Raw genomic sequence first — 27,861 nt, forward strand, 5'->3', positions numbered from 1 at the left:
AGTGACTGGTTATAGTAGTGGTAGTGACTGGTTATAGTAATGGTAGTGGTAGTGACTGGTTATAGTTATAGTAGTGGTAGTGACTGGTTATAGTAGTGGTAGTGACTGGTTATAGTAGTGGTAGTGACTGGTTATAGTAGTGGTAGTGACTGGTTATAGTAGTGGTAGTGACTGGTTATAGTAGTGGTAGTGACTGGTTATAGTAGTGGTAGTGAATGGTTATAGTAGTGGTAGTGACTGGTTATAGTAGTGGTAGTGACTGGTTATAGTAGTGGTAGTGACTGGTTATAGTAGTGGTAGTGACTGGTTATAGTAGTGGTAGTGACTGGTTATAGTAGTGGTAGTGAATGGTTATAGTAGTGGTAGTGACTGGTTATAGTAGTGGTAGTGACTGGTTATAGTAGTGGTAGTGACTGGTTATAGTAGTGGTAGTGACTGGTTATAGTTATTGTAGTGGTAGTGTCTGGTTATAGTAGTGGTAGTGTCTGGTTATAGTAGTGGTAGTCACTGGTTATAGTAGTGGTAGTCACTGGTTATAGTAGTGGTAGTGACTGGTTATAGTAGTGGTAGTGACTGGTTATAGTAGTGGTAGTGACTGGTTATAGTAGTGGTAGTGACTGGTTATAGTAGTGGTAGTCACTGGTTATAGTAGTGGTAGTGACTGGTTATAGTAGTGGTAGTGACTGGTTATAGTAGTGGTAGTGACTGGTTATAGTAGTGGTAGTGACTGGTTATAGTAGTGGTAGTGACTGGTTATAGTAGTGGTAGTGACTGGTTATAGTAGTGGTAGTGACTGGTTATAGTAGTGGTAGTGAATGGTTATAGTAGTGGTAGTGACTGGTTATAGTATAAGTGGTAGTGACTGGTTATAGTAGTGGTAGTGACTGGTTATAGTAGTGGTAGTGACTGGTTATAGTTAGTGGTAGTGTCTGGTTATAGTAGTGGTAGTGTCTGGTTATAGTAGTGGTAGTGACTGGTTATAGTAGTGGTAGTGACTGGTTATAGTAGTGGTAGTGACTGGTTATAGTAGTGGTAGTCACTGGTTATAGTAGTGGTAGTCACTGGTTATAGTAGTGGTAGTGACTGGTTATAGTAGTGGTAGTCACTGGTTATAGTAGTGGTAGTGACTGGTTATAGTAGTGGTAGTGACTGGTTATAGTAGTGGTAGTCACTGGTTATAGTAGTGGTAGTGTAATACTTCAAATAGTAGTAGATGTGGTTTGGTTCCTACCTTGAATGGTTGTTTGGTTCCTACCTTAAATGGAGGAGTTACTTGTTGGTGGGTTATTTTATGCTAATTAATGCAACGTTATATATTTTTTTATAATTGATAAAATAAATCCAGAGTTGTGCTTTGCCCTTAGCAAGCACGTTTAATTTGAATATTGTCTGCTCTGTTATTTGTAGGCTATGCTGGACATACCGGACCGAGACGTTGAAAGGCATGACGATGTTTAGCTTCCCCCCTTTTGTTATTCTGAGCAGATTGTTCTCCCGCTCTGCATCGCTCCTTGCTGTGGTGACGTGCTGTTCTTGGGAGCTGTCCCAGGAATCATGGCACTGAAACTGCAGCGTGAGCACAAAATCAGCAGCCAATGATCACACAGACAAACCACCTAACATTAGGACAGTCTCGAAAACTGGGATGAAATATAATTTATGGATACACGTGCACTGTTCTGTTCTTTAAAAACATGGAAATTCGGTGTTTTTTTCTTCAAAAAGCGACTGGTGTATGTATTGAAAACTAACGGCAGCTAGGCTACTGGAAGCTTTGAACAGCATGCCAACGACAGACACAGTTTCGTTTTTTTTTTGTCTAGCTTTGGATAGTTATCTATGAACAGATATCGGATTGTCCTGACAGATTTTGTTTGATACACCGTTTGTGATGAATGGCACATCGATGGAAAAACTCATACAGATATTCTCAATGGTTATTCACCAGACATCAACAATGAACCAATGGGATGTTGCCTGTCTTTAGGACCACTCTGGAATATACTGTGGGAATAGACTACATTTTTTGGGGGGGATTAAAATCTGAAAGCCTGTTTTAAATATTCATTGAAGTTCTAGCCTAAACAACCCAAATATCCAATGTATTCAGATACTTGTTTGCGCCAATGGAATATGTTATTTATTTTGAAAAGGTACCAAGGCAGTTTGGACTTTTTTTGGGGGGGTAACACATCCCCGTATGTAAACATCACATTTTATTCGATGATTTGTAGAGGAACTTTTTAGCCTCATTGTCATCGCATGGTGCTGCTAATTCCTCAGTGATGCTGCGTGGTCTGGACATGCTGAAGAGCCGCTGTTGCGTCCTATTTGGTGACCTGAAGGTGCTGTTACTCCGGACCCCGACTCCGGTATCGATCCCCACGACCGGACACATACCGGACAGCCACGTGGTCCCTTCAGAAGTCAGTGTACCGGACAACAACACGTTAACGGCCCATGAGGGGCAGCGGGACGTTTGGACTGCCCCGCCACCGGGGGCTGCCAACGGGCCGGAGAGAGACAGACTCTCAGGCTGGGTTGATGCGGCGGCGACAGAGCCGTCGGAGGTGTTACACTGCAGCGGCTCCTCTGATAGCTGGGCTAAGGACAAACTGGAACAGAGGTTCTCCTTGTGCAGTTATAGTGAGAGTGGCAGCATCAGGACACCTGTCTGCAGGATCTGCTTCCAGGGACCTGAAACGGTGATATTGAATAGACCCTTTATTAACGCAACACTGGCTTTGTTTTGCTGTTATGATCTGAGTCCTCAGGTGGCATCGTCTAAAGGGGCCAGGGTTAGGGTTGCTGTCAGAATCGTCAGCTGGTCATGTGACTGAGGAGCTTTTCATCTCAGTAAAAGGCTACTTATTCTAGAAGGTGTGACATTTTGTCTGAATTAATGTCCCTTTAGACTTTCATGTTAGTCATTTTTAGCAGACGCTCTTATCCAGAGCGACTTACAGTTGTGAATGCATACATTTCATTTCATACATTTTTTTTTTTTTCCGTACTGGTCCCCCCGTGGGAATCGAACCCACAACCCTTGGCGTTGCAAACACCATGCTCTACTAACTGAGCCACACGGGAGTTCGAGTAATAATCCTATACAGAGAGCCCAAATCAGCGGGGTGGTCTGTGGTCTCTGAGGTAAATAGGCGTCACCATATCAGTGGTTTCTGGGTAGATAAACCATCTGTCCCTCTGGTTGATTAATCAGAGACAAACAAAAACTACCAAAACAGATTATAGACTTACAATGATTGTGAAAACAAAAAAAAACATAGAAGCAATTTACATGCATGAGAAATCAAATCATGTTTCCCAATCGTTCACACACCGCCTGAAACAGCTCAGAACCCTGGGAAGTCGGGAAGTGTAGCTAGGACTATCTTTAGTCGTGCTATTGTTTGTCTCGGAGACGGTATCGATTAATATGTCTCACTAGACTATTCAGGAGGAACATGAGAGACAATAGTGAAAGTTAAGAGAAGATTTTTACATTTCTATTTTAGTCATTTAGCAGACACTCTTATCCAGAGCAACTTACAGTAGTGAATGCTTTCATTTCATTTTCATTTCATACATTTTTATTTTATTTTATATTTTTTGTACTGGCCCCCCGTGGGAATCGAACCCACAACCCTGGCATTGCAAACACCATGCTCTACCAACTGAGCCACAGGGAAGTCAGAAGATGTCTTCTCTTTCATCCAACTCATCATGTAATACGAACTGGAACCCTTCGTCCTTCACAACATCTCCCAACAAGTTCCAACTTCCATTCTTGACTTTATCAGATTGTCCTCCTAACCAACCCAGTTGTTCTGTTCCTAGCTGGAGTGCTGCTCATTATTGGCATTTTTCTCCTGCAGTCAAGTTAAAGCACTTGACACAGCTTGGGCTGCATTTCAATGGCACCCTAATACCTTTGTAGTGGACTACTTATGACCAGGGTCCCGATAGGGTGCCGTTTGGGACCCCTAGTGTAAAGAATGAGAGGCGATGTGACATGAAGTGACCCTCTGAAATCGCTGGAGTTTAATAATAAATAACATGTCAAATGCACCCCGCCGACACTAGAAACATTACGCTGTTAAAGCTTTGAAGTTTTTTCCTCTGACAGGAAATTGGTATTCAACACAAGCCAGAGAGGAAGCACGTAAAGAGAGGAGGGACTCTTCAAGGCCACACTTCACTTAGAGGGATTCACACGGAGCTTTGTTTTATTCAGTAGTTTTCTCTCAGGTTATGTCCTAAATGGCAGCCTATTCCCTGTATAGTGCACTACTTTTGTCCAGTGTCAAAAGTATAGTGTCTCTGTATCTCCTGTCTGCTCTGTATTTCCTCTCTACTCTGTATTTCCTTTCTACTCTGTATTTCCTGTCTGCTCTGTATTTCCTCTCTACTCTGTTTTTCCTCTCTGCTCTGTATTTCCTCTCTACTCTGTATTTCCTCTCTACTCTGTATTTCCTGTCTGCTCTGTATTTCCTGTCTGCTCTGTATTTCCTCTCTGCTCTGTATTTCCTGTCTACTCTGTATTTCCTGTCTGCTCTGTATTTCCTGTCTGCTCTGTATTTGCTCTCTGCTCTGTATTTCCTCTCTACTCTGTATTTCCTCTCTGTTCTGTATTTCCTCTCTACTCTGTATTTCCTGTCTGCTCTGTATTTCCTGTCTGCTCTGTATTTCCTGTCTGCTCTGTATTTGCTCTCTGCTCTGTATTTCCTCTCTACTCTGTATTTCCTTTCTACTCTGTATTTCCTGTCTGCTCTGTATTTCCCGTCTGCTCTGTATTTCCTCTCTGCTCTGTATTTCCTCTCTACTCTGTATTTCCTGTCTGCTCTGTATTTCCTTTCTACTCTGTATTTCCTGTCTGCTCTGTATTTCCTCTGCTCTGTATTTCCTGTCTGCTCTGTATTTGCTCTCTACTCTGTATTTCCTCTGTATTTCTTCTCTACTCTGTATTTCCTGTCTGCTCTGTATTTCCTCTCTACTCTGTATTTCCTCTCTACTCTGTATTTCCTGTCTGCTCTGTATTTCCTGTCTGCTCTGTATTTCCTCTCTGCTCTGTATTTCCTCTCTGCTCTGTATTTCCTGTCTACTCTGTATTTCCTCTCTGCTCTGTATTTCCTCTCTACTCTGTATTTCCTCTCTGCTCTGTATTTCCTCTCTGCTCTGTATTTCCTGTCTACTCTGTATTTCCTCTCTGCTCTGTATTTCCTCTCTACTCTGTATTTCCTCTCTGCTCTGTATTTCCTCTCTGCTCTGTATTTCCTCTCTGCTCTGTATTTCCTCCCTACTCTGTATTTCCTCTGTATTTCCTCTCTGCTCTGTATTTCCTCTCTGCTCTGTATTTCCTGTCTACTCTGTATTTCCTCTGTATTTCCTCTCTACTCTGTGACTGAGATGCTGCTCCTGCTGTCATAGACACCAGCATCCTGTTTCTATCCATCCAGTCATCCTAGCGTGCTTGTGTGTTTCTATTCATGTCACGTCCTGACCATTGAGAGCTCTTATTTTCTATGGTAGAGTAGGCCAGGGCGTGACTGTTTTTTATCCTTCTAGTTATTATTTTCTATGTGGGGTTCTAGTTTAGTTTTTCTATGTTTGGGTGATTTGAATGATTCCCAATTAGAGGCAGCTGGTAATCGTTGTCTCTAATTGGGGATCATACTTAAGTAGCTTGTTTTTCACTTGTGGGTTACGGGATATTGTTTATGTGTAGTTGTGTGCATTGTTAGTCACGGTTCGTTTATTCTTCATTTGTTTTGTATTTTTCTAAAGTTTCACTTTCTAATAAATGATGTGGAACGCTACTCACGCTGCGCCTTAGTCCGATCATTATTATAACGAACGTGACAATTCATCCAGTCCCTCTAAACAAAAAAACTATTTAATCCTGTTCAACATACAACAACAGTCAAAAGTTTGGGCACACCTACTAATTCCATTTTTTCTTTATTTTTACTATTTTCTACATTGTAGAATAATAGTGAAGACATCAAACATATGAAATTACACATATGGAATCATGTAGTAACCAAAAAAGTGTTAAAACAAATCGAAAATATATTTTATATTTGAGATTCTTTAAAGTAGCCACCCTTTGCCTTGATGGCAGCTTTGCACACGCTTGGCATTCTCTCAACCAGCTTCATGATGTAGTCACCTGGAATGCATTTCAATTAACAGGTGTGCCTTGTTAAAAGTTAATTTGTGGAATTTCTTTCCTTATTTTCCTTTCCTTGAGTAAATCAGTTGTGTTGTGACAAGGTAGGGGTGGTATACAGAAGATAGCCCTATTTGGTAAAAGACAAAGTCCATATTGTGGCAAGATCAGCTCAAATAGGCAAAGAGAAACAACAGTTACTTTAAGACATGAAGGTCAGTCAATCCGGAAAAATTCAAGAACTTTGAAAGTTTCTTCAAGTGCAGTCACAAAAACTATCAAGCACAATGATGAAACTGGCACTCACGAGGACCGCCACAGGAAAGGAAGACCCAGAGTTTCCTCTGCTGCAGGGTATAAGTTCATTAGATTTACCAGTCTCAGAAATTGCAGCCCAAATCAATCAAATGTATTTATAAAGCCCTTCTTACATCAGCTGATGTCACAAAGTGCTGTACAGAAACCCAGCCTAAAACCCCAAACAGCAAGCAATGCAGATGTAGAAGCACGGTGGCTAAGAAAAACTCCCTAGAAAGGCAGGAACCTAGGAAGAAACCTAGAGAGGAACCAGGCTGTGAGGGGTGGTCAGTCCTCTTCTGGCTGTGCCGGGTGGAGATTATAACAGCACATGGCCAAGATGTTCAAATGTTCATAGATGACCAGAAGGTTTTTTTTTCTGTACTGGTCCCCCGTGGGAATCGAACCCACAACCCCATGCTCTACCAACTGAGCCACACGGGACCCAACACACCTCCAGGCTATTTGACCAAGAAGGAGAGTGATGGCATGCTGCATCAGATGACCTGGCCTCCACAATCACCCGACCTCAACCCAACTGAGATGGTTTGGCATGAGTTGGACCGCAGAGTGAAGGAAAAGCAGCCAAGTGCTCAGCATATGTGGGAACTCCTTCAAAACTGTTGGAAAATCATTCCAGGTGAAGCTGGTTGAGGGAATGCCAAGCGTGTACAAAGCTGTCATCAAGGCAAAGGGTGGCTATTTTGAAGAATCTCAAATATAAAATATATTTTCGATTTATTTAACACTTTTTTGGTTACTACATGATTCCATATGTGTTATATTATAGTTTTGATGTCTTCACTATTATTCTACAATGTATAAAATAGTACAAAGAAAGAAAAACAGGTGTGTCCATACTTTATAATAATATAATTCCTCACTGTATAATGCCAGTGAGGATTTAAGGGCCTTTGATTTCAACTAATGTATGTAATATATTCTGTCCCCCAGGGGGAGCTGCTGAGCCCGTGTCGCTGCAGTGGGTCGGTCCGCTGTACCCACCAGCCCTGCCTCATCAAGTGGATCAGTGAGAGAGGATCCTGGGCCTGTGAGCTCTGCTACTACAAGTACCAGGTCATCAGCATCAGCACCAGGAACCCACTACAGGTGAGCTGCTACCACGCCAGCAGGACATTTAAATACACACACACACACACACACACACACACACACACACACACAGACACACACACACAGGTACACACACACACACACACACACACACACACACACACACACACACACACACACACACACACACACACACACACACATTGATGCTGTATATAAGTGGTAGTAGAGTGGTGGTCTGAGGGCACACACTTAATCAAATCAAATCAAATTTATTCACGGAGCCCTTCTCACATCAGCTGATGTCACAAAGTGCTGTACAGAAACCCAGCCTAAAACCCCAAACTGTCACGTCCTGACCCTAGTAAGATGTTATTCTCTATGGTAGAGTAGGTCAGGGCGTGACAGGGGGTGTTTTTCTATGTTTTGTATTTCTATGTTCAGGTTCTAGTTTTTGTATTTCTATGTTGGGGTTTTGTTTGGGATGATCTCCAATTAGAGGCAGCTTGTCCTCGTTGTCTCTAATTGGGGATCATACTTAAGTAGGGTTTTGTTCCACCTGGGTTTGTGGGAGATACATTTTGAGTAGTGTATGTTTCACCTCTGCATCATAGTTTGTTGTTTTTTGTCATTCAGTTTATTTATGTATTGCATAGTTTCACAGGATAAATAAAATGTGGAACGACACACACGCTGCACTTTGGTCCGCTCATTCCTACGACAACCGTGACAGAATCTCCCACCACCAAAGGACCAAGCAGCGTGGAATGGACCAGTGGACTATTGAGGAGATAAGGAGTATATCCAGGGCTTTGGAGGATTTAGGGGCAGGAGAAAAGCGCCTCCCATGTGAACAGGTGGAGGCAGTGAGAGCACGGCAACGAGGGAAGCACGAGAGGCAGCCCCCCCCCCAAAATGTTTGGGGGGCACACGGGGAGATTGGCAGAGTCAGGTTGGAGACCTGAGCCAACTCCTCGTGCTTACCGTGAGGTGCGTGTTACCAGTCTGGCGCCACCTGTGCCAGCCCCACACATCAGGTCTCTAGTGCGCCTGCCCAGTCCGGTGTGTCCTGTTCCTGCTCCTCGCACTCACCCTGAGGTGCATGTTACCAGTCTGGCGCCACCTATGCCAGCTCCGCGCATCAGGCCTCCAGTGTGTCTTCCCAGTCCAGAGCTTCCGGCGACAGTTCCCAGTCCAGGGCTTCCGGCGATGTCCCCCAGTCCGGAGCCTCCAGCGACGTTCCCCAGTCCGGTGAGACCTGTTCCGGCTCCACGTAAGAAGCCTCCAGTGATGATCCATGGTCCGAAGTCTCCAGTGATGATCCATGGCACGAAGCCTGTAGGGATGATCCATGGCCCGGAGCCTGTAGGGATAATCAATGGCCCGGAGCCTGTAGGGATAATCCATGGCGCGTAGCCTGCAGTGATGATCCATGGCATGGAGACTGCAGCAACGGTCCCCAGTCCAGAACCTCCTGAGACGGCGTACAGTCCGGAACCTCCTGAGATGGCCTGCAGTCTGGAACCTCCTGAGATGGCCTGCAGCCCGGAACCTCCAGCGACGGCCTGCAGCCCGGAACCTCCTGAGACGGCCTGCAGCCCAGACCCTCTGACGACGATCCACGGTCCGGTGGTACAGAAGCAGAGGGATCAGCGGGCGGAGCGGGGGTTACGCCCCAAACCGGAGCCGCTTCTTCTGTGGGAGGATCCGCGGGATGAGAAGGTTATGGGTACTGCACCAGAGCCGCCATAGACAATAGTTACCCACCCTGCCCTACCCTACCTTTCTTTTTTTGGGGGGGGGTTTGTTGTTTTGTTTAGGTGCGGTCGGAGTCCGCACCTTTGGGTGGGGGTACTGTCACGTCCTGACCATAGTAAGATGTTATTCTCTATGGTAGAGTAGGTCAGGGCGTGACAGGGGGTGTTTTTCTATGTTTTGTATTTCTATGTTCAGGTTCTAGTTTTTGTATTTCTATGTTGGGTTTGTTTGGGATGATCTCCAATTAGAGGCAGCTGGTCCTCATTGTCTCTAATTGGGGATCATACTTAAGTAGGGGTTTTTTTCCACCTGGGTTTGTGGGAGATACATTTTGAGTAGTGTATGTTTCACCTCTGCATCACAGTTTGTTGTTTTTTGTCATTCAGTTTATTTATGTATTGCATAGTTTCACAGGATAAATAAAATGTGGAACGACACACACGCTGCACTTTGGTCCGCTCCTTCCTACGACAACCGTGACACAAACAGCAAGCAATGCAGGTGTAGAAGCACGGTGGCTAAGAAAAACTCCCTAGAAAGGCCGAAACCTAGAGAGGTTGTGTTGAGTTGTTGTGAAATCTGTTGTGAATGTGTTGTAACGTTTTTAAAATTGTATAAACTGCCTTAATTTCACTGGACCCCAGGAAGTGTAACTGTTGCCTTGGCAGGAACTAATGTGGATCCATAATAAACCCCCAGGAGGAGTAGCTGCTGCCTTGGCAGGAACTAATGGGGATCCATAATAAACCCCAGGAAGAGTAGCTGCTGCCTTGGCAGGAACTAATGGGGATCCATAATAAACCCCAGGAGGAGTAGCTGCTGCCTTGGCAGGAACTAATGGGGATCCATAATAAACCCCAGGAAGAGTAGCCGCTGCCTTGGCAGGAACTAATGGGGATCCATAATAAACCCCAGGAAGAGTAGCTGCTGCCTTGGCAGGAACTAATGGGGATCCATAATAAACCCCAGGAAGAGTAGCTGCTGCCTTGACAGGAACTAATGGGGATCCATAATAAACCCCAGGAAGAGTAGCTGCTGCCTTGGCAGGAACTAATGGGGATCCATAATAAACCCCAGGAAGAGTAGCTGCTGCCTGAGCAGGAACTAATGGGGATTCATAATAAACCCCAGGAAGAGTAGCTGCTGCCTTGGCAGGAACTAGTGGGGATCCATAATAAACCCCAGGAAGAGTAGCTGCTGCCTGAGCAGGAACTAATGTGGATTCATAATAAACCCCAGGAAGAGTAGCTGCTGCCTTGGTAGGAACTAATGTGGATTCATAATAAACCCCAGGAAGAATAGGTTCTACATTACGACCAGGAATATGACTTTCCCGAAGCGGATCCTCTGTTTGGTCCACCACCCAGGACAATGGATCTAATCCTAGTAGCCGACCCAAAACAACGACGCCGTAGAAGGGGTAGACGGAGCGGCCTCCTGGTCAGGCTCCGTAGACGTGCACATCGCCCACCACTCCCGACAATATTACTCGCCAATGTCCAGTCTCTTGACAACAAGGTAGACAAAATTCGAGCAAGGGTTGTCTTCCAGAGAAACATCAGATTGCAACATTCTCTGTTTCACAGAAACATGGCTCTCTCGGGATATGCTATCAGAATCGGTTCAGCCACCGTGCTTCTCCATGCATCGTACCGACAGAGATAAACACCTGTCTGGGAAGAGGAAGGGTGTGGGTGTATGCTTCATGATTAACGACTCATGGTATAATCATAACAACATACAGGAACTCAAGTCCTTCTGCTCACCCGACCTAGAATTCCTTACAATCGAATGCCGGCCATTTTACCTACAAAGAGAATTCTCGTCAGTTATAGTCACAGCTGTGTACGTTCCCCCTCAAGCAGACACCAAAACAGCCCTCAAGGAACTTTACTGGACTCTATGTTAACAGGAAATCATATACAGTTGAAGTCGGGAAATTTACATACACTTAGGTTGGAGTCATTAAAAATAGTTTTTTTAACCACTCCACAAATTTCTTGTTAACAAACTATAGTTTCGGCAAGTCGGTTAGGACATCTACTTTGTGCATGACACAAGTAATTTTTCCAACAATTGTTTACAGACAGATTATTTCACTTATAACTCACTGAATCACAATTTGGTCTGATGAAACAAAAATAGAACTGTTTGGCCATAATGACCATCGTTATGTTTGGAGGAAAAAGGGAGAGGCTTGCAAGCCAAAGAACACCATCCCAACCGTGAAGCATGGGGGTGGCAGCATCATGTTGTGGGGGTGCTTTGCTGCAGGAGGGTCTGGTTCACTTCACAAAATAGATGGCATCACGAGGTAGGAAAATTATGTGGATATATTGAAGCAACATCTTAAGACATCAATCAGGAAGTTAATAAAGCTTGGTCGCAAATGGGTCTTCCAAATGGACAATGACCCCAAGCATACTTCCAAAATTTGTGGGCAGAACTGAAAAAACGTGTGCGAGCAAGGAGGCCTACAAACCTGACTCAGATACACCAGCTCTGTCAGGAGGAATGGGCCAAAATTCACCCAACTTATTGTGGTAAGCTTGTGGAAGGCTACCCGAAATGTTTGACCCAAGTTAAACAATTTCAAGGCAATGCTATCAAATACTAATTGAGTGAATGTTAACTTCTGACCCACTGGGAATGTGATGAAAGAAATAAAAGCTGAAATAAATCATTCTCTCTACTATTATTCTGACATCTCACATTCTTAAAATAAAGTGGTGATCCTAACTGGCCTAAGACAGGACATTTTTACTAGGATTAAATATCAGGAATTGTGAAAAACTGAGTTTAAATGTATTTGGCTCAGGTGTATGTAAACTTCCGACTTCAACTGTATCTTGAGGCTGCATTTATTGTAGCTGGGGATTTTAACAAAGCTAATTTGAGAACAAGGCTACCTGAATTCTATCAGCATATTGATTGCACTGCACGTGAGGGGTAATACACTCGACCACTGCTACTCTAACTTCCGCGATGCATACAAAGCCTTCCGCCGCCCTCCCTTCGCCAAATCCGACCACGACGCCATCTTGCTCCTACCATCTTATAGGCAGAAACTCAAACAGGATGGACCAGTGACTAGAACCATTCAACGCTGGTCTGACCAATCGGAAGCCACGCTTCAAGATTGTTTTGATCACGCGGACTGGAATATGTTCCGGTCAGACTCAGCAAACAACATCGACCTATACGCTGACTCTGTGAGTGAGTTTATAAAGAAGTGCATTGGAGATGTTGTGATTATTACTGATTATTACTACTGTGATTATTAAAACCTACCAGAAACCGTGGATTAATGGCGGCATTCGCGCAAAACTGAATGCGCTAACCACCGCATTTAACCATGGAAAGAGGTCTGGGAATATGGCTGAATATACGTAGACAGTGTAGTTATTCCCACCGCAAGGCAATCAAACAAGTGAAATGCCGGTACAGGGACAAGGTGGAATCGCAATTCAACGGTTCAGACATGAGATGTATGTGGCAGGGTCTACAGGAAATCACGGACTACAAAAAGAAAACCACCGACGTCACGCTTCTAGACAAACTAAACACCTTCTTTGCCGCTTTGAGGTAAGTACAGTGCCACCGTCGCGGCCCGCTAACAAGGACTGCGCCCCCACCTTCCTTCTCCGTGGCCGACTTTAAATGTGTTAACCCTCTCAAGGCTGCTGGCCCAGACGGCATCCCTAGCAACGTCATCAGAGCATGCGCAGACCAGCTGGCTGGTGTGTTTACGGACATATTAAATCGCTCCCTATCCCAGTCTGTTGTCCCCACATGCTTCAAGATGGCATTGTTCCTGTACCCAAGAAGGCAAAGATAACTGAAATAAATGACTACCGCCCTGTAGCACTCACTTCCGTTATCATGAAGTGCTTTGAGAGACTAGTCAAGGACCATATCACCTCCACCCTACCTGACACCCTAGACCCACTCCAATTTGCTTACCGCCCCAACAGGTCTGCAGACGACGCAATCGCCATCACACTGCACACTGCCCTATTCCATCTGAACAAAAGGAATACCTTTGTAAGAATGCTGTTCATTAACTACAGCTCAGCATTCAACCCAATAGTACCCTCCAAGCTCATCAAGCTGGAGGCCCTGGGTCTCAACCCCGCCCTGTGCAATTGGGTCCTGGACTTTCTGACGGGCCGCCCCCAGGTGGTGAAGGTAGGGAACAACATCTCCATTTTGCTGACCCTCAACACTGGGGCCCCACAAGGGTGCGTGCTCAGCCCCCTCCTGTATTGCGTGGCCATGCATGCCTCCAACTCAATCATCAAGTTTGCAGACGACATAACTGTAGTGGGCTTGATTACCAACAACGACGAGACGGCCTACAGGGAGGAGGTGAGGGAACTCGGAGTGTGGTGTCAGGAAAACAACCTCTCATTCAACGTCAACAAAACAAAGGAGATGATCGTGGACTTCAGGAAACAGCAGAGGGAACACCCCCCTATCCACATCGAAGGGACAGCAGTGGAGAAGGTGGAAAGTTGTAAGTTCCTCGGCGTACACATCACAGATAAACTGAAATGGTCCACCTACACAGACAGGCTGAAGAAATTTGGTTTGTCACCCAAAACCCTGACAAACTTTTACAGATGCACAATCGAGAGCATACTGTCGGGCTGTATCACCGCCTGGTACGGCAACTGCACCGCCCACATCCCCAGGGCTCTCCAGAGGGTAGTGAGGTCTGCACAACGCATCACCGGGGGCAAACTACCTGCCCTCCAGGACACCTACAGCACCCGATGTCACAGGAAGTCCAAAAAGATCATCAAGGACAACAACCACCCGAGCCACTGCCTGTTCACCCCGCTATCATCCAGAAGGCGAGGTCAGAACAGGTGCATCAAAGCTGGGACCGAGAGACTGAAAAACAGCTTCTATCTCAAGGCCATCAGACTGTTAAACAGCCATCACTAACATAGAGAGGCTGCTGCCTACATTGAGACCCAATCACTGGACACTTTAGCAAATTGGATCACTAGTCACTTTGTACAATCCCACTCTAAATAATGCCACTTTAATAATGTCTACATATCTTACATTACTCATATCACATGTATATATTGTATTGAGACCTAATCACTGGCCACTTTAATAAATGGTCACTAGTCACTTTAAACAATCCCACTTGAAATAATGCCACTTTAATAATGTTTACATATCTTACATTACTCATATCACATGTATATACTATATTTTATACCATCTACTGCACCTTGCCTATGCCGCTGGGCCATCGCTCATCCATATATTTATATGTACATATTCTAATTCACCCCTTTAGATGTGTGTGTATTAGGTAGCTGTTGGGGAATTGTTAGATTACTTGTTAGGTATTACTGCACTGTCGGAACTAGAAGCACAAGCATTTCGATACACTCGCATTAACATCTGCTAACCATGTGTATGTGACAAATAACATTTGATTTGATTTGATTTAGCCTTGGCAGGAACTAATGGGGATCCATAATAAACCCCAGGAAGAGTAGCTGCTGCCTTGGCAGGAACTAATGGGGATCCATAATGAACCCCAGGAAGAGTAGCTGCTGCCTTGGCAGGAACTAATGGGGATCCATAATAAACCCCAGGAAGAGTAGCTGCTGCCTTGGCAGGAACTAATGGGGATCCATAATAAACCCCAGGAAGAGTAGCTGCTGCCTTGACAGGAACTAATGGGGATCCATAATAAACCACAGGAAGAGCAGCTGCTGCCTTGACAGGAACTAATGGGGATCCATTATAAACCCCAGGAAGAGTAGCTGCTGCATTGGCAGGAACTAATGGGGATCCATAATAAACCCCAGGAAGAGTAGCTGCTGCCTTGACAGGAACTAATGGGGATCCATAATAAACCCCAGGAAGATTAGCTGCTGCCTTGGCAGGAACTAATGGGGATCCATAATAAACCCCAGGAAGAGTAGCTGCTGTCTTGGCAGGAACTAATGGGGATCCATAATAAACCCCAGGAAGAGTAGCTGCTGCCTTGGCAGGAACTAATGGAGATCCATAACAAACCCCAGGAAGAGTAGCTGCTGCCTTGGCATGAACTAATGGGGATCCATAATAAACCCCAGGAAGAGTAGCTGCTGCCTTGGCAGGAACTAATGGGGATCCATAATAAACCCCAGGAAGAGTAGTTGCTGCCTTGGCAGGAACTAATGGGGATCCATAATGAACCCCAGGAAGAGTAGCTGCTGCCTTGGCAGGAACTAATCGGGATCCATAATAAACCCCAGGAAGAGTAGCTGCTGCCTTGGCAGGAACTAATGGGGATCCATAATAAACCCCAGGAAGAGTAGCTGCTGCCATAGCAGGAACTAATGGAGATCCATAATAAACCCCAGGAAGAGTAGCTGCTGCCTTGGCATGAACTAATGGGGATCCATAATAAACCCCAGGAAGAGTAGCTGCTGCCTTGGCAGGAACTAATGGAGATCCATAATAAACCCAGGAAGAGTAGCTGCTGCCTTGGCAGGAACTAATGGGGATCCATAATAAACCCCAGGAAGAGTAGCTGCTGCTTTGGCAGGAACTAATGGGGATCCATAATAAACCCCAGGAAGAGTAGCTGCTGCCGTGGCAGGAACTAATGGGGATCCATAATAAACCCCAGGAAGAGTAGCTGCTGCCTTGGCAGGAACTAATGTGGATCCATAACAAACCCCAGGAAGAGTAGCTGCTGCCTTGACAGGAACTATTGGGGATCCATAATAAACCCCAGGAAGAGTAGCTGCTGCCTTGACAGGAACTAATGGGGATCCATAATAAACCCCAGGAAGATTAGCTGCTGCCTTGGCAGGAACTAATGGGGATCCATAATAAACCCCAGGAAGAGTAGCTGCTGTCTTGGCAGGAACTAATGGGGATCCATAATAAACCCCAGGAAGAGTAGCTGCTGCCTTGGCAGGAACTAATGGAGATCCATAACAAACCCCAGGAAGAGTAGCTGCTGCCTTGGCATGAACTAATGGGGATCCATAATAAACCCCAGGAAGAGTAGCTGCTGCCTTGGCAGGAACTAATGGGGATCCATAATAAACCCCAGGAAGAGTAGCTGCTGCCTTGGCAGGAACTAATGGGGATCCATAATGAACCCCAGTAAGAGTAGCTGCTGCCTTGACAGGAACTAATGGGGATCCATAATAAACCCCAGGAAGAGTAGCTGCTGCCTTGGCAGGAACTAATGGGGATCCATAATAAACCCCAGGAAGAGTAGCTGCTGCCTTGGCAGGAACTAATGGGGATCCATAATAAACCCCAGGAAGAGTAGCTGCTGCCATAGCAGGAACTAATGGAGATCCATAATAAACCCCAGGAAGAGTAGCTGCTGCCTTGGCATGAACTAATGGGGATCCATAATAAACCCCAGGAAGAGTAGCTGCTGCCTTGGCAGGAACTAATGGAGATCCATAATAAACCCAGGAAGAGTAGCTGCTGCCTTGGCAGGAACTAATGGGGATCCATAATAAACCCCAGGAAGAGTAGCTGCTGCTTTGGCAGGAACTAATGGGGATCCATAATAAACCCCAGGAAGAGTAGCTGCTGCCTTGACAGGAACTAATGTGGATCCATAACAAACCCCAGGAAGAGTAGCTGCTGCTTTGGCAGTAACTAATGGGGATCCATAACAAACCCCAGGAAGAGTAGCTGCTGCCTAGGCAGGAACTAATGTGGATCCATAACAAACCCCAGGAAGAGTAGCTGCTGCCTTGGCAGGAACTAATGGGGATCCATAATAAACCACAGGAAGAGCAGCCGCTGCCTTGGCAGGAACTAATGGGGATCCATAACAAACCCCAGGAAGAGTAGCTGCTGCCTACGCAGGAACTAATGGGGATCCATAACAAACCCCAGGAAGAGTAGCTGCTGCCTTGACAGGAACTAATGGGGATCCATAATAAACCCCAGGAAGAGTAGCCGCTGCCTTGACAGGAACTAATGGGGATCCATAATAAACCCCAGGAAGAGTAGCCGCTGCCTTGGCGGGAACTAATGGGGATCCATAATAAACCCCAGGAAGAGTAGCTGCTGCCTTGGCCAGGAACTAACTGCTGACAATCTCTTTAAATGTTTACGAATCTTCTGTTTTTTTTGAGCCATCGTGGAGCCTGTGTACATTCCATGTGATAAGTTGTATTTTGTTGGTCTTTACTTAGAATCAAAGTTAACCTAGTTCGTTCCGTCTGTCATTGAAGAACCCGATAAAACATTTTAGCAGTCGTATCATATGAAGGCGGTGGACATCCCATGGATATTGGAGAACCATAGTATGAATACATAGTTATTGTATACATAGCATAAATAAAACATGTGAACGTGTTAGGCTGAGCAGACATTTATTCAGAGATCACACAAAAAAAACATTATGTTTCTCTCCTAATGTACCAAAAGCCTGGGGATTACGTCATTGTAAATACACTGGAGAAAGACTGCCACTTAAGTACCGTGGTCAGTCTGTAAAACCTTGTGAATTAAATGAAAGTATAGTGGCTGGTGGGCTCTACTTGAGAGAGTGGATCCACCGAAAGACAGAAGTGAGATGAGTGGAAGCACCACCCATACTTCAGAGAAGTGTTTGACGCCCTCCCAGCCCCCCCCCTCCCAGCCCCCCCCTCCCAGCCCCCTCTCCCAGCCCCCCTCCCAGCCACCCCTCCCAGCCCCCCCTCCCAGCCCCCTCTCCCAGTCCCCCCTCCCAGCCCCCTCTCCCAGCCCCCCTCTCCCAGCCCCCTCTCCCAGTCCCCCCTCCCAGCCCCCTCTCCCAGCCCCCCCTCCCATCCTTGCCCACCCAAGCCAAGCCAAGCTTGTCCCAACCTCCCATCCTTGCCCATCCTTGCCCACCTAAGCCAAGCCAAGCTTGTCCCAACCTCCCATCCTTGCCCATCCTTGCCCAACCAAGCCAAGCCAAGCTTGTCCCAACCTTCCATCCTTGCCCACCCAAGCCAAGCCAAGCTTGTCCCAACCTCCCATCCTTGCCCACCCAAGCCAAGCCAAGCTTGTCCCAATCTCCCATTCTTGCCCATCCTTGCCCACCCAAGCCAAGCCAAGCTTGTCCCAACCTTCCATCTTTGCCCACCCAAGCCAAGCCAAGCTTGTCCCAACCTTCCATCCTTGCCCACCCAAGCCAAGCCAAGCTTGTCCCAATCTCCCATTCTTGCCCATCCTTGCCCACCCAAGCCAAGCCAAGCTTGTCCCAACCTCCCATCTTTGGCCATCCTTGCCCACCCAAGCCAAGCCAAGCTTGTCCCAACCTCCCATCTTTGGCCATCCTTGCCCACCCAAGCCAAGCCAAGCTTGTCCCAACCTCCCATCTTTGCCCATCCTTGCCCACCCAAGCCAAGCCAAGCTTGTCCCAACCTCCCATCTTTGGCCATCCTTGCCCACCCAAGCCAAGCCAAGCTTGTCCCAACCTCCCATCTTTGGCCATCCTTGCCCACCCAAGCCAAGCCAAGCTTGTCCAAACTCCCATCTTTGGCCACCCTTCCTACCTCGCAGACACACTTGCACCCATCCATACATCAACATCATGGTCCATTCTCCTTCATTCACATCAAACGTATACCCTATGCATCCACACACCCATTCTCTCCCACCCTCCTACACATATGGTGCCCTCTGTAATTATTAGGACAGTGAAGCATTTATTTGTTCTTTTGGCTCTATACTCAAAGATTTTGGATATGAAATCCAATAATGACTATGAGGTTAAAGTGCAGGCTGTCAGCTTTAATTTGAGTGTATTTTCATCCATATCGGGTGAACCGTTTAGAAATGACAACACTGTTTGCACATAGTCCCCCTATTTTAGGGGAACAAAAGTATTGTGACATATTCACTTATGTGTATTAAAGTAGTAAAAAGCCTAGCGCGCAATGACAAACGTGTTGGATGCATTTGCTGTGTGTTTTGGTTGTGTTTCAGATTATTTTGTGCCCAATAGAAATTAATGGTAAATAATGTTTAGTGTCATTTTTATTGTAAATGAGATTAGAATATGTTTCTAAACACTTCTACATTAATGTGGACGTTACCATGGTTACAGAAAGTTAGAAGCAGAAATATCATATTGCCCGTTAAAGGTTTTGGTTTTTCCATTTATGTTTTGAGGTTGGACTATAAGCGATAAAAAGAAAGAGAGTCGCATACTGTAATGGCTGTCGTGAGAGAGAGTAGACCAAGGTGCAGCGGAGTTAGTGTTCATCATAATTTTAATTGAACAACGTGAACACTATACAAAAACAAGAAAACTGACAGCCAAACAGTCCTGTCAGGTGCAAAACACTCAACTGAAACAATTACCCACAAAACCAAAAGGAAAAACATGCTCCTTATGTGTGACTCTGTCACGTCCTGACCAGCAGATGGAGCTATTGTTTTAGTTTTGGGGTCAGGACGCGGCAGTTTATGGGGAATGTTTGTATTGTTGATTGGGACTTCCAATTGAAGGCAGGTGTGTTGAGTTGCCTTTGATTGGAAGTCCTATATAGGTGTGTGTGTTTTTCTATGGGGTTGTGGGTGGTTGTTTTTGCACTGCGTTTCTAGCCTGCAGAACTGTAGCTGTTGTCACCTTTATTGTATTGTTAAGTGGATGCTTTACTCCTTTATTTGTAATTAAATATGAGTATTCACATACCTGCTGCACCTTGGTCCATTTATGAAGACAGTCGTTACAGACTCCCAATCAACAACAACGAACTTCAGCTGTGCCTGATTGGGAGCCACACACGGCCCAAAACAAAGAAATACAAAAACATAGAAAAAGGAACATAGAACGCCCACCCAATGTAACACCCTGGCCTAACCAAAATAAAGAACAAAAAAACCCTCTCTATGGCCAGGGCGTTACACATACCCCATATATTAACTCCCAGTAATTTATTTGGTAAATCGCCAACGTTTTCGGCATCACTGTGCCTTCTTTAACGTGTTAGCTCGTAGGGCGCTCTAATTGGTGTCACCTTGTTAGTTGATATGTGTTACTGGTCGCCATTTCGTTAGTGGGAAGATGTTTCACCTGTGCTAGAGCCCATGTGCTATTTAAGAGTGTCTGGCCCAGTGCTTCAACTGTGGAGGGTCAACTCCTTTAGTTGTCTGGATAGATGTGGAGGGTTTAACTCCTTTAGTTGTATTGATAGATGTGGAGGGTTAACACCTTTAGTTGTCTGGATAGATGTGGAGGGTTTAACTCCTTTAGTTGTCTGGATAGATGTGGAGGGTTAAACTCCTTTAGTTGTCTGGATAGATGTGGAGGGTTTAACTCCTCTAGTTGTGTTGATAGATGTGGAGGGTTTAACTCCTTTAGTTGTCTGGATAGATGTGGAGGGTTTAACTCCTTTAGTTGTCTGGATAGATGTGGAGGGTTTAACTCCTTTAGTTGTCTTGATAGATGTGGAGGGTTTAACTCCTTTAGTTGTCTGGATAGATGTGGAGGGTTTAACTCCTTTAGTTGTCTGGATAGATGGAGGGTTTAACTCCTTTAGTTGTCTGGATAGATGTGGAGGGTTTAACTCCTTTAGTTGTCTGGATAGATGTGGAGGGTTTAACTCCTTTAGTTGTCTGGATAGATGTGGAGGGTAACTCCTTTAGTTGTCTTGATAGATGTGGAGGGTTTAACTCCTTTAGTTGTCTGGATAGATGTGGAGGGTTTAACTCCTTTAGTTGTCTGGATAGATGTGGAGGGTTTAACTCCTTTAGTTGTCTTGATAGATGTGGAGGGTAACTCCTTTAGTTGTCTGGATAGATGTGGAGGGTTTAACTCCTTTAGTTGTCTGGATAGATGTGGAGGGTTAACTCCTTTAGTTGTCTGGATAGATGTGGAGGGTTTAACTCCTTTAGTTGTCTGGATAGATGTGGAGGGTTAACACCTTTAGTTGTCCTGATAGATGTGGAGGGTTAACACCTTTAGTTGTCCTGATAGATGTGGAGGGTTTAACTCCTTTAGTTGTCTGGATAGATGTGGAGGGTTTAACTCCTTTAGTTGTCCTGATAGATGTGGAGGGTTTAACTCCTTTAGTTGTCTGGATAGATGTGGAGGGTTTAACTCCTTTAGTTGTCTGGATAGATGTGGAGGGTTTAACTCCTTTAGTTGTCCTGATAGATGTGGAGGGTTTAACTCCTTTAGTTGTCCTGATAGATGTGGAGGGTTTAACTCCTTTAGTTGTCCTGATAGATGTAGAGGGTTAACACCTTTAGTTGGCGTGCCCCATTTTGATTTGTAGACAAACAATCCTTTATCTGATTTCCCTGGTTTCGTTTTGCTCCACCTTTTAGGTTTACTTCCTGTCTTAGTTTGGTGTGGGTTTTCATTTTATTTGCCTCTTCTTGGGTAAATGTAGTAGGTCTCCTGCTGGGTGTCTGTTAGGTCCCAGTTGTTGTTGCTAGTCAACTTTCAGTGGACCCCCCCCCTGGTTTTCTTGCTGGGGACCGTAACACCCCTCAAAAAATGCTACTGTCTGATTGGAAGGTATTCTTTGCTTCTTTTTTCTCAGTTTAGAAGATAGGTCCTGGATGACTCGAATGGTCTGGCCTTGGATTTTGATCTCCTTTCCCCCTTGTGCATTCAGAATGTTGAGTTTGGTTTGATAGTTTGAAGGTTACAGCTGGTATTTAGCGTTCTTCTGTTTCACGTCGATCCTGTGGAATTGTTCCAGATCTTCTGGTGATAAACCCACGTCAAGTTCCTCTATCACTTCGACAAAGTAAAAAGTCTCCTTTTTCCTTGTCTTCCAGACTGGCCTCATAGACTAGACGAAACAAACTAAACGTATATATCCGGGACACTCAAATTAGTATGCTATGTTACGTTTGTTATGGTTATATAAGACTGACGTTTACTTAAGGAAAAAGCGAAAGTAGGGTGGTTGGTTGAGGTGGGCGGGAAGCGCGTATAACGCAAAAGTCTAGCGACTTAAAGGTTGCATGTTGGAATCTCCTCACGGAAAACTTTAGCATTTGAGCTAATTAGCAACTTTATGACTACTTACTACTTTTTAGCTACTTTGCAACTACTTAGCATGTTAGCTAACCCTTACCCTAACCCCAACCTTAACCCTTTTAGCAAAACTTTAACCCTAACCTAACCTTAACCCCTAAACCCTAGAGCTAGATAATGTTAGCGTTAGCCACCTAGCCATCTAGATAACGATAGCAACAACAAATTGGAATTCATAACAATAGTTTAGCAAATTTGTAACATATTGTACGTTTTGCTGATTTGTAACATATTGTACAAATTTGTAATTCGTAACATCCACAAATTAATACATACCATACGAAACGTAACATACTAAATTAACTGTCTGCAATTTACGTACAGAATAATACGAAATGCTCTGAGACCAGGTTGTGTTCTCATGTTTCGTCTCATTCTGTTGGTCCAATTCATCTTCTAAAGTTTGCACATTTGTTTCCTAAATGCTAATTTTGTTGCCTTGTTCATTCATGTGCACACCTTGTTTTGTGCATTTCTGATACGAAAGCCTCTACTGTCTTTTAGAGCTATTTTTTTTAAACTGTCACAGGTGTCGTAAGGATTAGACCAAAACGCAGCGGGAATGTGTATACTCATCTTCTTTTATTCGGCAGAAAGAAGGAAAACCGAAACAAAACACGTATACAAAAACAACGACGATAACAGTCTTGTTGGCACACAGCTAAACAAGGAACAACTACCCACAAAATCCCACAGAAAAACACCCCTCTTAAATAGGACCTTCAATTAGAAGCAACTAGGAGCAGCTGCTTCCAATTGAAGGTCAACCCCATTGGCCACGTCCTGACCAAACTACAATAACAAATACCCCCCCGCCACGTCCTGACCAACCTACAATAACAAATACCCCCCCTGCCACGTCCTGACCAAACTACAATAACAAATACCCCCCTGCCACGTCCTGACCAAACTACAATAACAAATACCCCCCTGCCACGTCCTGACCAAACTACAATAACAAATACCCCCTCTGCCACGCCCTGACCAAACTACAATAACAAATACCCCCCCTGCCACGCCCTGACCAAACTACAATAACAAATACCCCCCCTGCCACGTCCTGACCAACCTACAATAACAAATACCCCCCTGCCACGTCCTGACCAAACTACAATAACAAATACCCCCCTGCCACGTCCTGACCAAACTACAATAACAAATACCCCCCTGCCACGTCCTGACCAAACTACACTAACAAATACCCCCCTGCCACGTCCTGACCAAACTACAATAACAAATACCCCCCTGCCACGTCCTGACCAAACTACAATAACAAATACCCCCCTGCCACGCCCTGACCAAACTACAATAACAAATACCCCCCTGCCACGTCCTGACCAAACTACAATAACAAATACCCCCCTGACACGTCCTGACCAAACTACAATAACAAATACCCCCCTGCCACGTCCTGACCAAACTACAATAACAAATACCCCCCTGCCACGTCCTGACCAAACTACAATAACAAATACCCCCCTGCCACGCCCTGACCAAACTACAATAACAAATACCCCCCTGCCACGCACTGACCAACCTACAATAACAAATACCCCCTGCCACGTCCTGACCAACCTACAATAACAAATACCCCCCTGCCACGTCCTGACCAAACTACAATAACAAATACCCCCCTGCCACGTCCTGACCAAACTACAATAACAAATACCCCCTGCCACGTCCTGACCAAACTACAATAACAAATACCCCCTGCCACGCCCTGACCAAACTACAATAACAAATACCCCCCTGCCACGTCCTGACCAAACTACAATAACAAATACCCCCCGCCACATCCTGACCAACCTACAATAACAAATACCCCCCTGCCACATCCTGACCAAACTACAATAACAAATACCCCCCTGCCACGTCCTGACCAAACTACAATAACAAATACCCCCCTGCCACGTCCTGACCAAACTACAATAACAAATACCCCCCTGCCACGTCCTGACCAAACTACAATAACAAATACCCCCCTGCCACGCACTGACCAAACTACAATAACAAATACCCCCCTGCCACGTCCTGACCAAACTACAATAACAAATACCCCCCTGCCACGCCCTGACCAAACTACAATAACAAATACCCCCCTGCCACGTCCTGACCAAACTACAATAACAAATACCCCCCTGCCACGTCCTGACCAAACTACAATAACAAATACCCCCTCTGCCACGCCCTGACCAAACTACAATAACAAATACCCCCCTGCCACGCCCTGACCAAACTACAATAACAAATACCCCCCCTGCCACGTCCTGACCAAACTACAATAACAAATACCCCCCCTGCCACGTCCTGACCAAACTACAATAACAAATACCCCCCTGCCACGTCCTGACCAACCTACAATAACAAATACCCCCTGCCACGTCCTGACCAAACTACAATAACAAATACCCCCCTGCCACGTCCTGACCAACCTACAATAACAAATACCCCCTGCCACGCACTGACCAAACTACAATAACAAATACCCCCCTGCCACGTCCTGACCAAACTACAATAACAAATACCCCCCTGCCACGTCCTGACCAAACTACAATAACAAATACCCCCCCTGCCACGTCCTGACCAAACTACAATAACAAATACCCCCCTGCCACGTCCTGACCAAACTACAATAACAAATACCCCCCTGCCACGTCCTGACCAAACTACAATAACAAATACCCCCCTGCCACGTCCTGACCAAACTACAATAACAAATACCCCCCCTGCCACGTCCCTGACCAAACTACAATAACAAATACCCCTCTGCCACGTCCTGACCAAACTACACTAACAAATACCCCCCCTGCCACGTCCTGACCAACCTACAATAACAAATACCCCCCCTGCCACGTCCTGACCAACCTACAATAACAAATACCCCCCTTTACTGGTCAGGACGTGACATGAACAGATTGTAGCAAGTTGTTGTGAGCGTTGAACATATTAGCTGTGTTTTACCGGATAGCATTTAGCTGTTCATTACTCTCGTCTCCAAGTGGCTCTTTGGGGAAGCCGTGGCTTGTTGGATTATTTTCTCTGCGCTGTTGTACAAAACTAATCACTCACGCTCTCCCAGTTACGTGAGGATATGTTGATTTATCAAGTTGAGTCTTGATTTCAACTTTGTCTGGTTTCTGCATATAACCACAGTTGTTGGTACACACAGAGCTACTCATGCCCCATGTATTACATTTACATTTTAGTAATTTAGCAGACATTCTTATCCAGAGCGACTTACAGTAGTGAATACATACATTTCATTTTCATTTCATGCATGTTTTTTGTACCAACAACCAATCAGACAGAGCTACTCACTCCCCAATGCATCAACAACCAATCAGACAGAGCTACTCTCTCCCCAATGCATCAACAACCAATCAGACAGAGCTACTCTCTCCCCAATGCATCAACAACCAATCAGACAGAGCTACTCACTCCCCAATGCATCAACAACCAATCAGACAGAGCTACTCTCTCAACCAATCAGACAGAGCTACTCTCTCAACCAATCAGACAGAGCTACTCTCTCAACCAATCAGACAGAGCTACTCTCTCAACCAATCAGACAGAGCTACTCTCTCAACCAATCAGACAGAGCTACTCTCTCCCCAATGCATCAACATTCTGAGGATGTATCTATAAAGCCCTTTGAACAACTGAGACCAGGTATTATCGGGATCTTTCACCTGTGGAAATCCCAGAACACAAATGTTTGCATGTCTCACTCACTGTCACAAACAGCGTAATAGTATCATATTTATAATGTCTTATGGGAAGGTGTATGGATCAAATCAGAGCCATTTACTATATATGTGTCTAGATTTCTCTGTGTAGTAAGACTCTGTGTAGTAAGACTCTATGTAGTAAGACTCTATGTAGTAAGACTCTGTAGTAAGACTCTATGTAGTAAGACTCTATGTAGTAAGACTCTATGTAGTAAGACTCTGTAGTAAGACTCTGTAGTAAGACTCTGTGTAGTAAGACTCTGTGTAGTAAGACTCTATGTAGTAAGACTCTATGTAGTAAGACTCTATGTAGTAAGACTCTGTAGTAAGACTCTATGTAGTAAGACTCTGTAGTAAGACTCTATGTAGTAAGACTCTGTAGTAAGACTCTATGTAGTAAGACTCTGTAGTAAGACTCTATGTAGTAAGACTCTGTAGTAAGACTCTATGTAGTAAGACTCTGTGTAGTAAGACTCTGTGTAGTAAGACTCTGTAGTAAGACTCTGTGTAGTAAGACTATGTAGTAAGACTCTATGTAGTAAGACTCTGTAGTAAGACTCTATGTAGTAAGACTCTGTAGTAAGACTCTATGTAGTAAGACTCTGTAGTAAGACTCTATGTAGTAAGACTCTGTAGTAAGACTCTATGTAGTAAGACTCTGTAGTAAGACTCTATGTAGTAAGACTCTGTGTAGTAAGACTCTGTGTAGTAAGACTCTGTAGTAGTAAGACTCTATGTAGTAAGACTCTATGTTGTAAGACTCTATGTAGTAAGACTCTGTAGTAAGACTCTATGTAGTAAGACTCTGTAGTAAGACTCTATGTAGTAAGACTCTGTAGTAAGACTCTATGTAGTAAGACTCTGTGTAGTAAGACTCTATGTAGTAAGACTCTATGTAGTAAGACTCTATGTTGTAAGACTCTATGTAGTAAGACTCTATGTAGTAAGACTCTGTGTAGTAAGACTCTATGTAGTAAGACTCTGTGTAGTAAGACTCTATGTAGTAAGACTCTGTGTAGTAAGACTCTATGTAGTAAGACTCTGTGTAGTAAGACTCTATGTAGTAAGACTCTGTAGTAAGACTCTGTAGTAAGACTCTATGTAGTAAGACTCTATGTAATAAGACTCTGTAGTAAGACTCTGTAGTAAGACTCTATGTAGTAAGACTCTATGTAGTAAGACTCTATGTAGTAAGACTGTGTAGTAAGATTCTGACTGTGCTTCTGATTGCAGGATTATCTGACTAATATCCATATCTCTTATCTTCCGCTGCAGCTCTAATCATCCATGAAGGACCTTCAGTGTTCCGTATCTTTAACCGGTGGGAGGCTACTACGACAAGGCCACTGACAGTGAGGACCTGAAGACAGCAGCCACGGTGCGGACTCTCTCTCAGCCTCAGTCTAGCCAGAGAAACCAGCCTGGGACAGGACTAGGTCTATCCTCCGCTGCTGCCGCCACGGCTACAGCATCACCGGCCGCAGGGATAGGGCTGATCACACAGGGCTCCACTGAGCAGGCCGGTGGGACAGCTGGACCAGACCAACACTGTGCTGCCTACAATATCCTCCAGCTCCTCAGCCACCTGAGGCAGCCAGAGGCCCACGGCCACCCCAGCCACAGCACCCGGGAGCTGGTCATGAGAGTCACTACAGTCTGAGGCTCTGACTGAGGCCTTGTCAGGGAAGAGATTTGACCTTGAAATGGAAGGCCTTGGTCTAAAAAGACCGACAATGTTTAAAATACATCGTCGATGACCTTAAAGACAGTTTGAAATGTACTGGTCCAACTCAAGGTGTCATATAAAAAACATG

The 27,861-nt window shown here is 45.0% G+C and overlaps 1 protein-coding gene and 1 pseudogene across 1 annotated transcript; one reads left to right on the forward strand and one right to left on the reverse strand.

Moving 5' to 3' along the window:
* LOC123729545 (SWI/SNF-related matrix-associated actin-dependent regulator of chromatin subfamily A-like protein 1) overlaps positions 1-1,446 on the reverse strand; it is a 72,432-nt pseudogene extending 70,986 nt beyond the window's left edge.
* On the forward strand, positions 1,423-27,707 carry marchf4b (membrane associated ring-CH-type finger 4b). The gene is made up of 3 exons (XM_045704415.1): positions 1,423-2,705; positions 7,421-7,595; positions 27,376-27,707. Exons 1-3 carry the CDS (start codon positions 2,286-2,288, stop codon positions 27,705-27,707), a joined length of 927 nt encoding a protein of 308 aa, XP_045560371.1. The 5' UTR covers positions 1,423-2,285.
* Positions 27,708-27,861: the final 154 nt, after the last annotated feature.

This window comes from Salmo salar, chromosome ssa21 (assembly GCF_905237065.1).
Source record: "Salmo salar chromosome ssa21, Ssal_v3.1, whole genome shotgun sequence".
In the NCBI taxonomy this organism is placed as follows: Eukaryota; Metazoa; Chordata; class Actinopteri; order Salmoniformes; family Salmonidae; genus Salmo; species Salmo salar.

Excerpts from the sequence above, each read along its gene's own strand:
- marchf4b (XM_045704415.1), top strand. The coding sequence starts at position 2,286 with ATGCTGCGTGGTCTGGACATGCTGAAGAGCCGCTGTTGCGTCCTATTT. Across the intron at positions 2,706-7,420 it reads GCTTCCAGGGACCTGAAACG|GGGGAGCTGCTGAGCCCGTG; the intron begins GTGATATTGAAT and ends TCTGTCCCCCAG. Across the intron at positions 7,596-27,375 it reads GGTGAGCTGCTACCACGCCA|GCTACTACGACAAGGCCACT; the intron begins GCAGGACATTTA and ends AACCGGTGGGAG.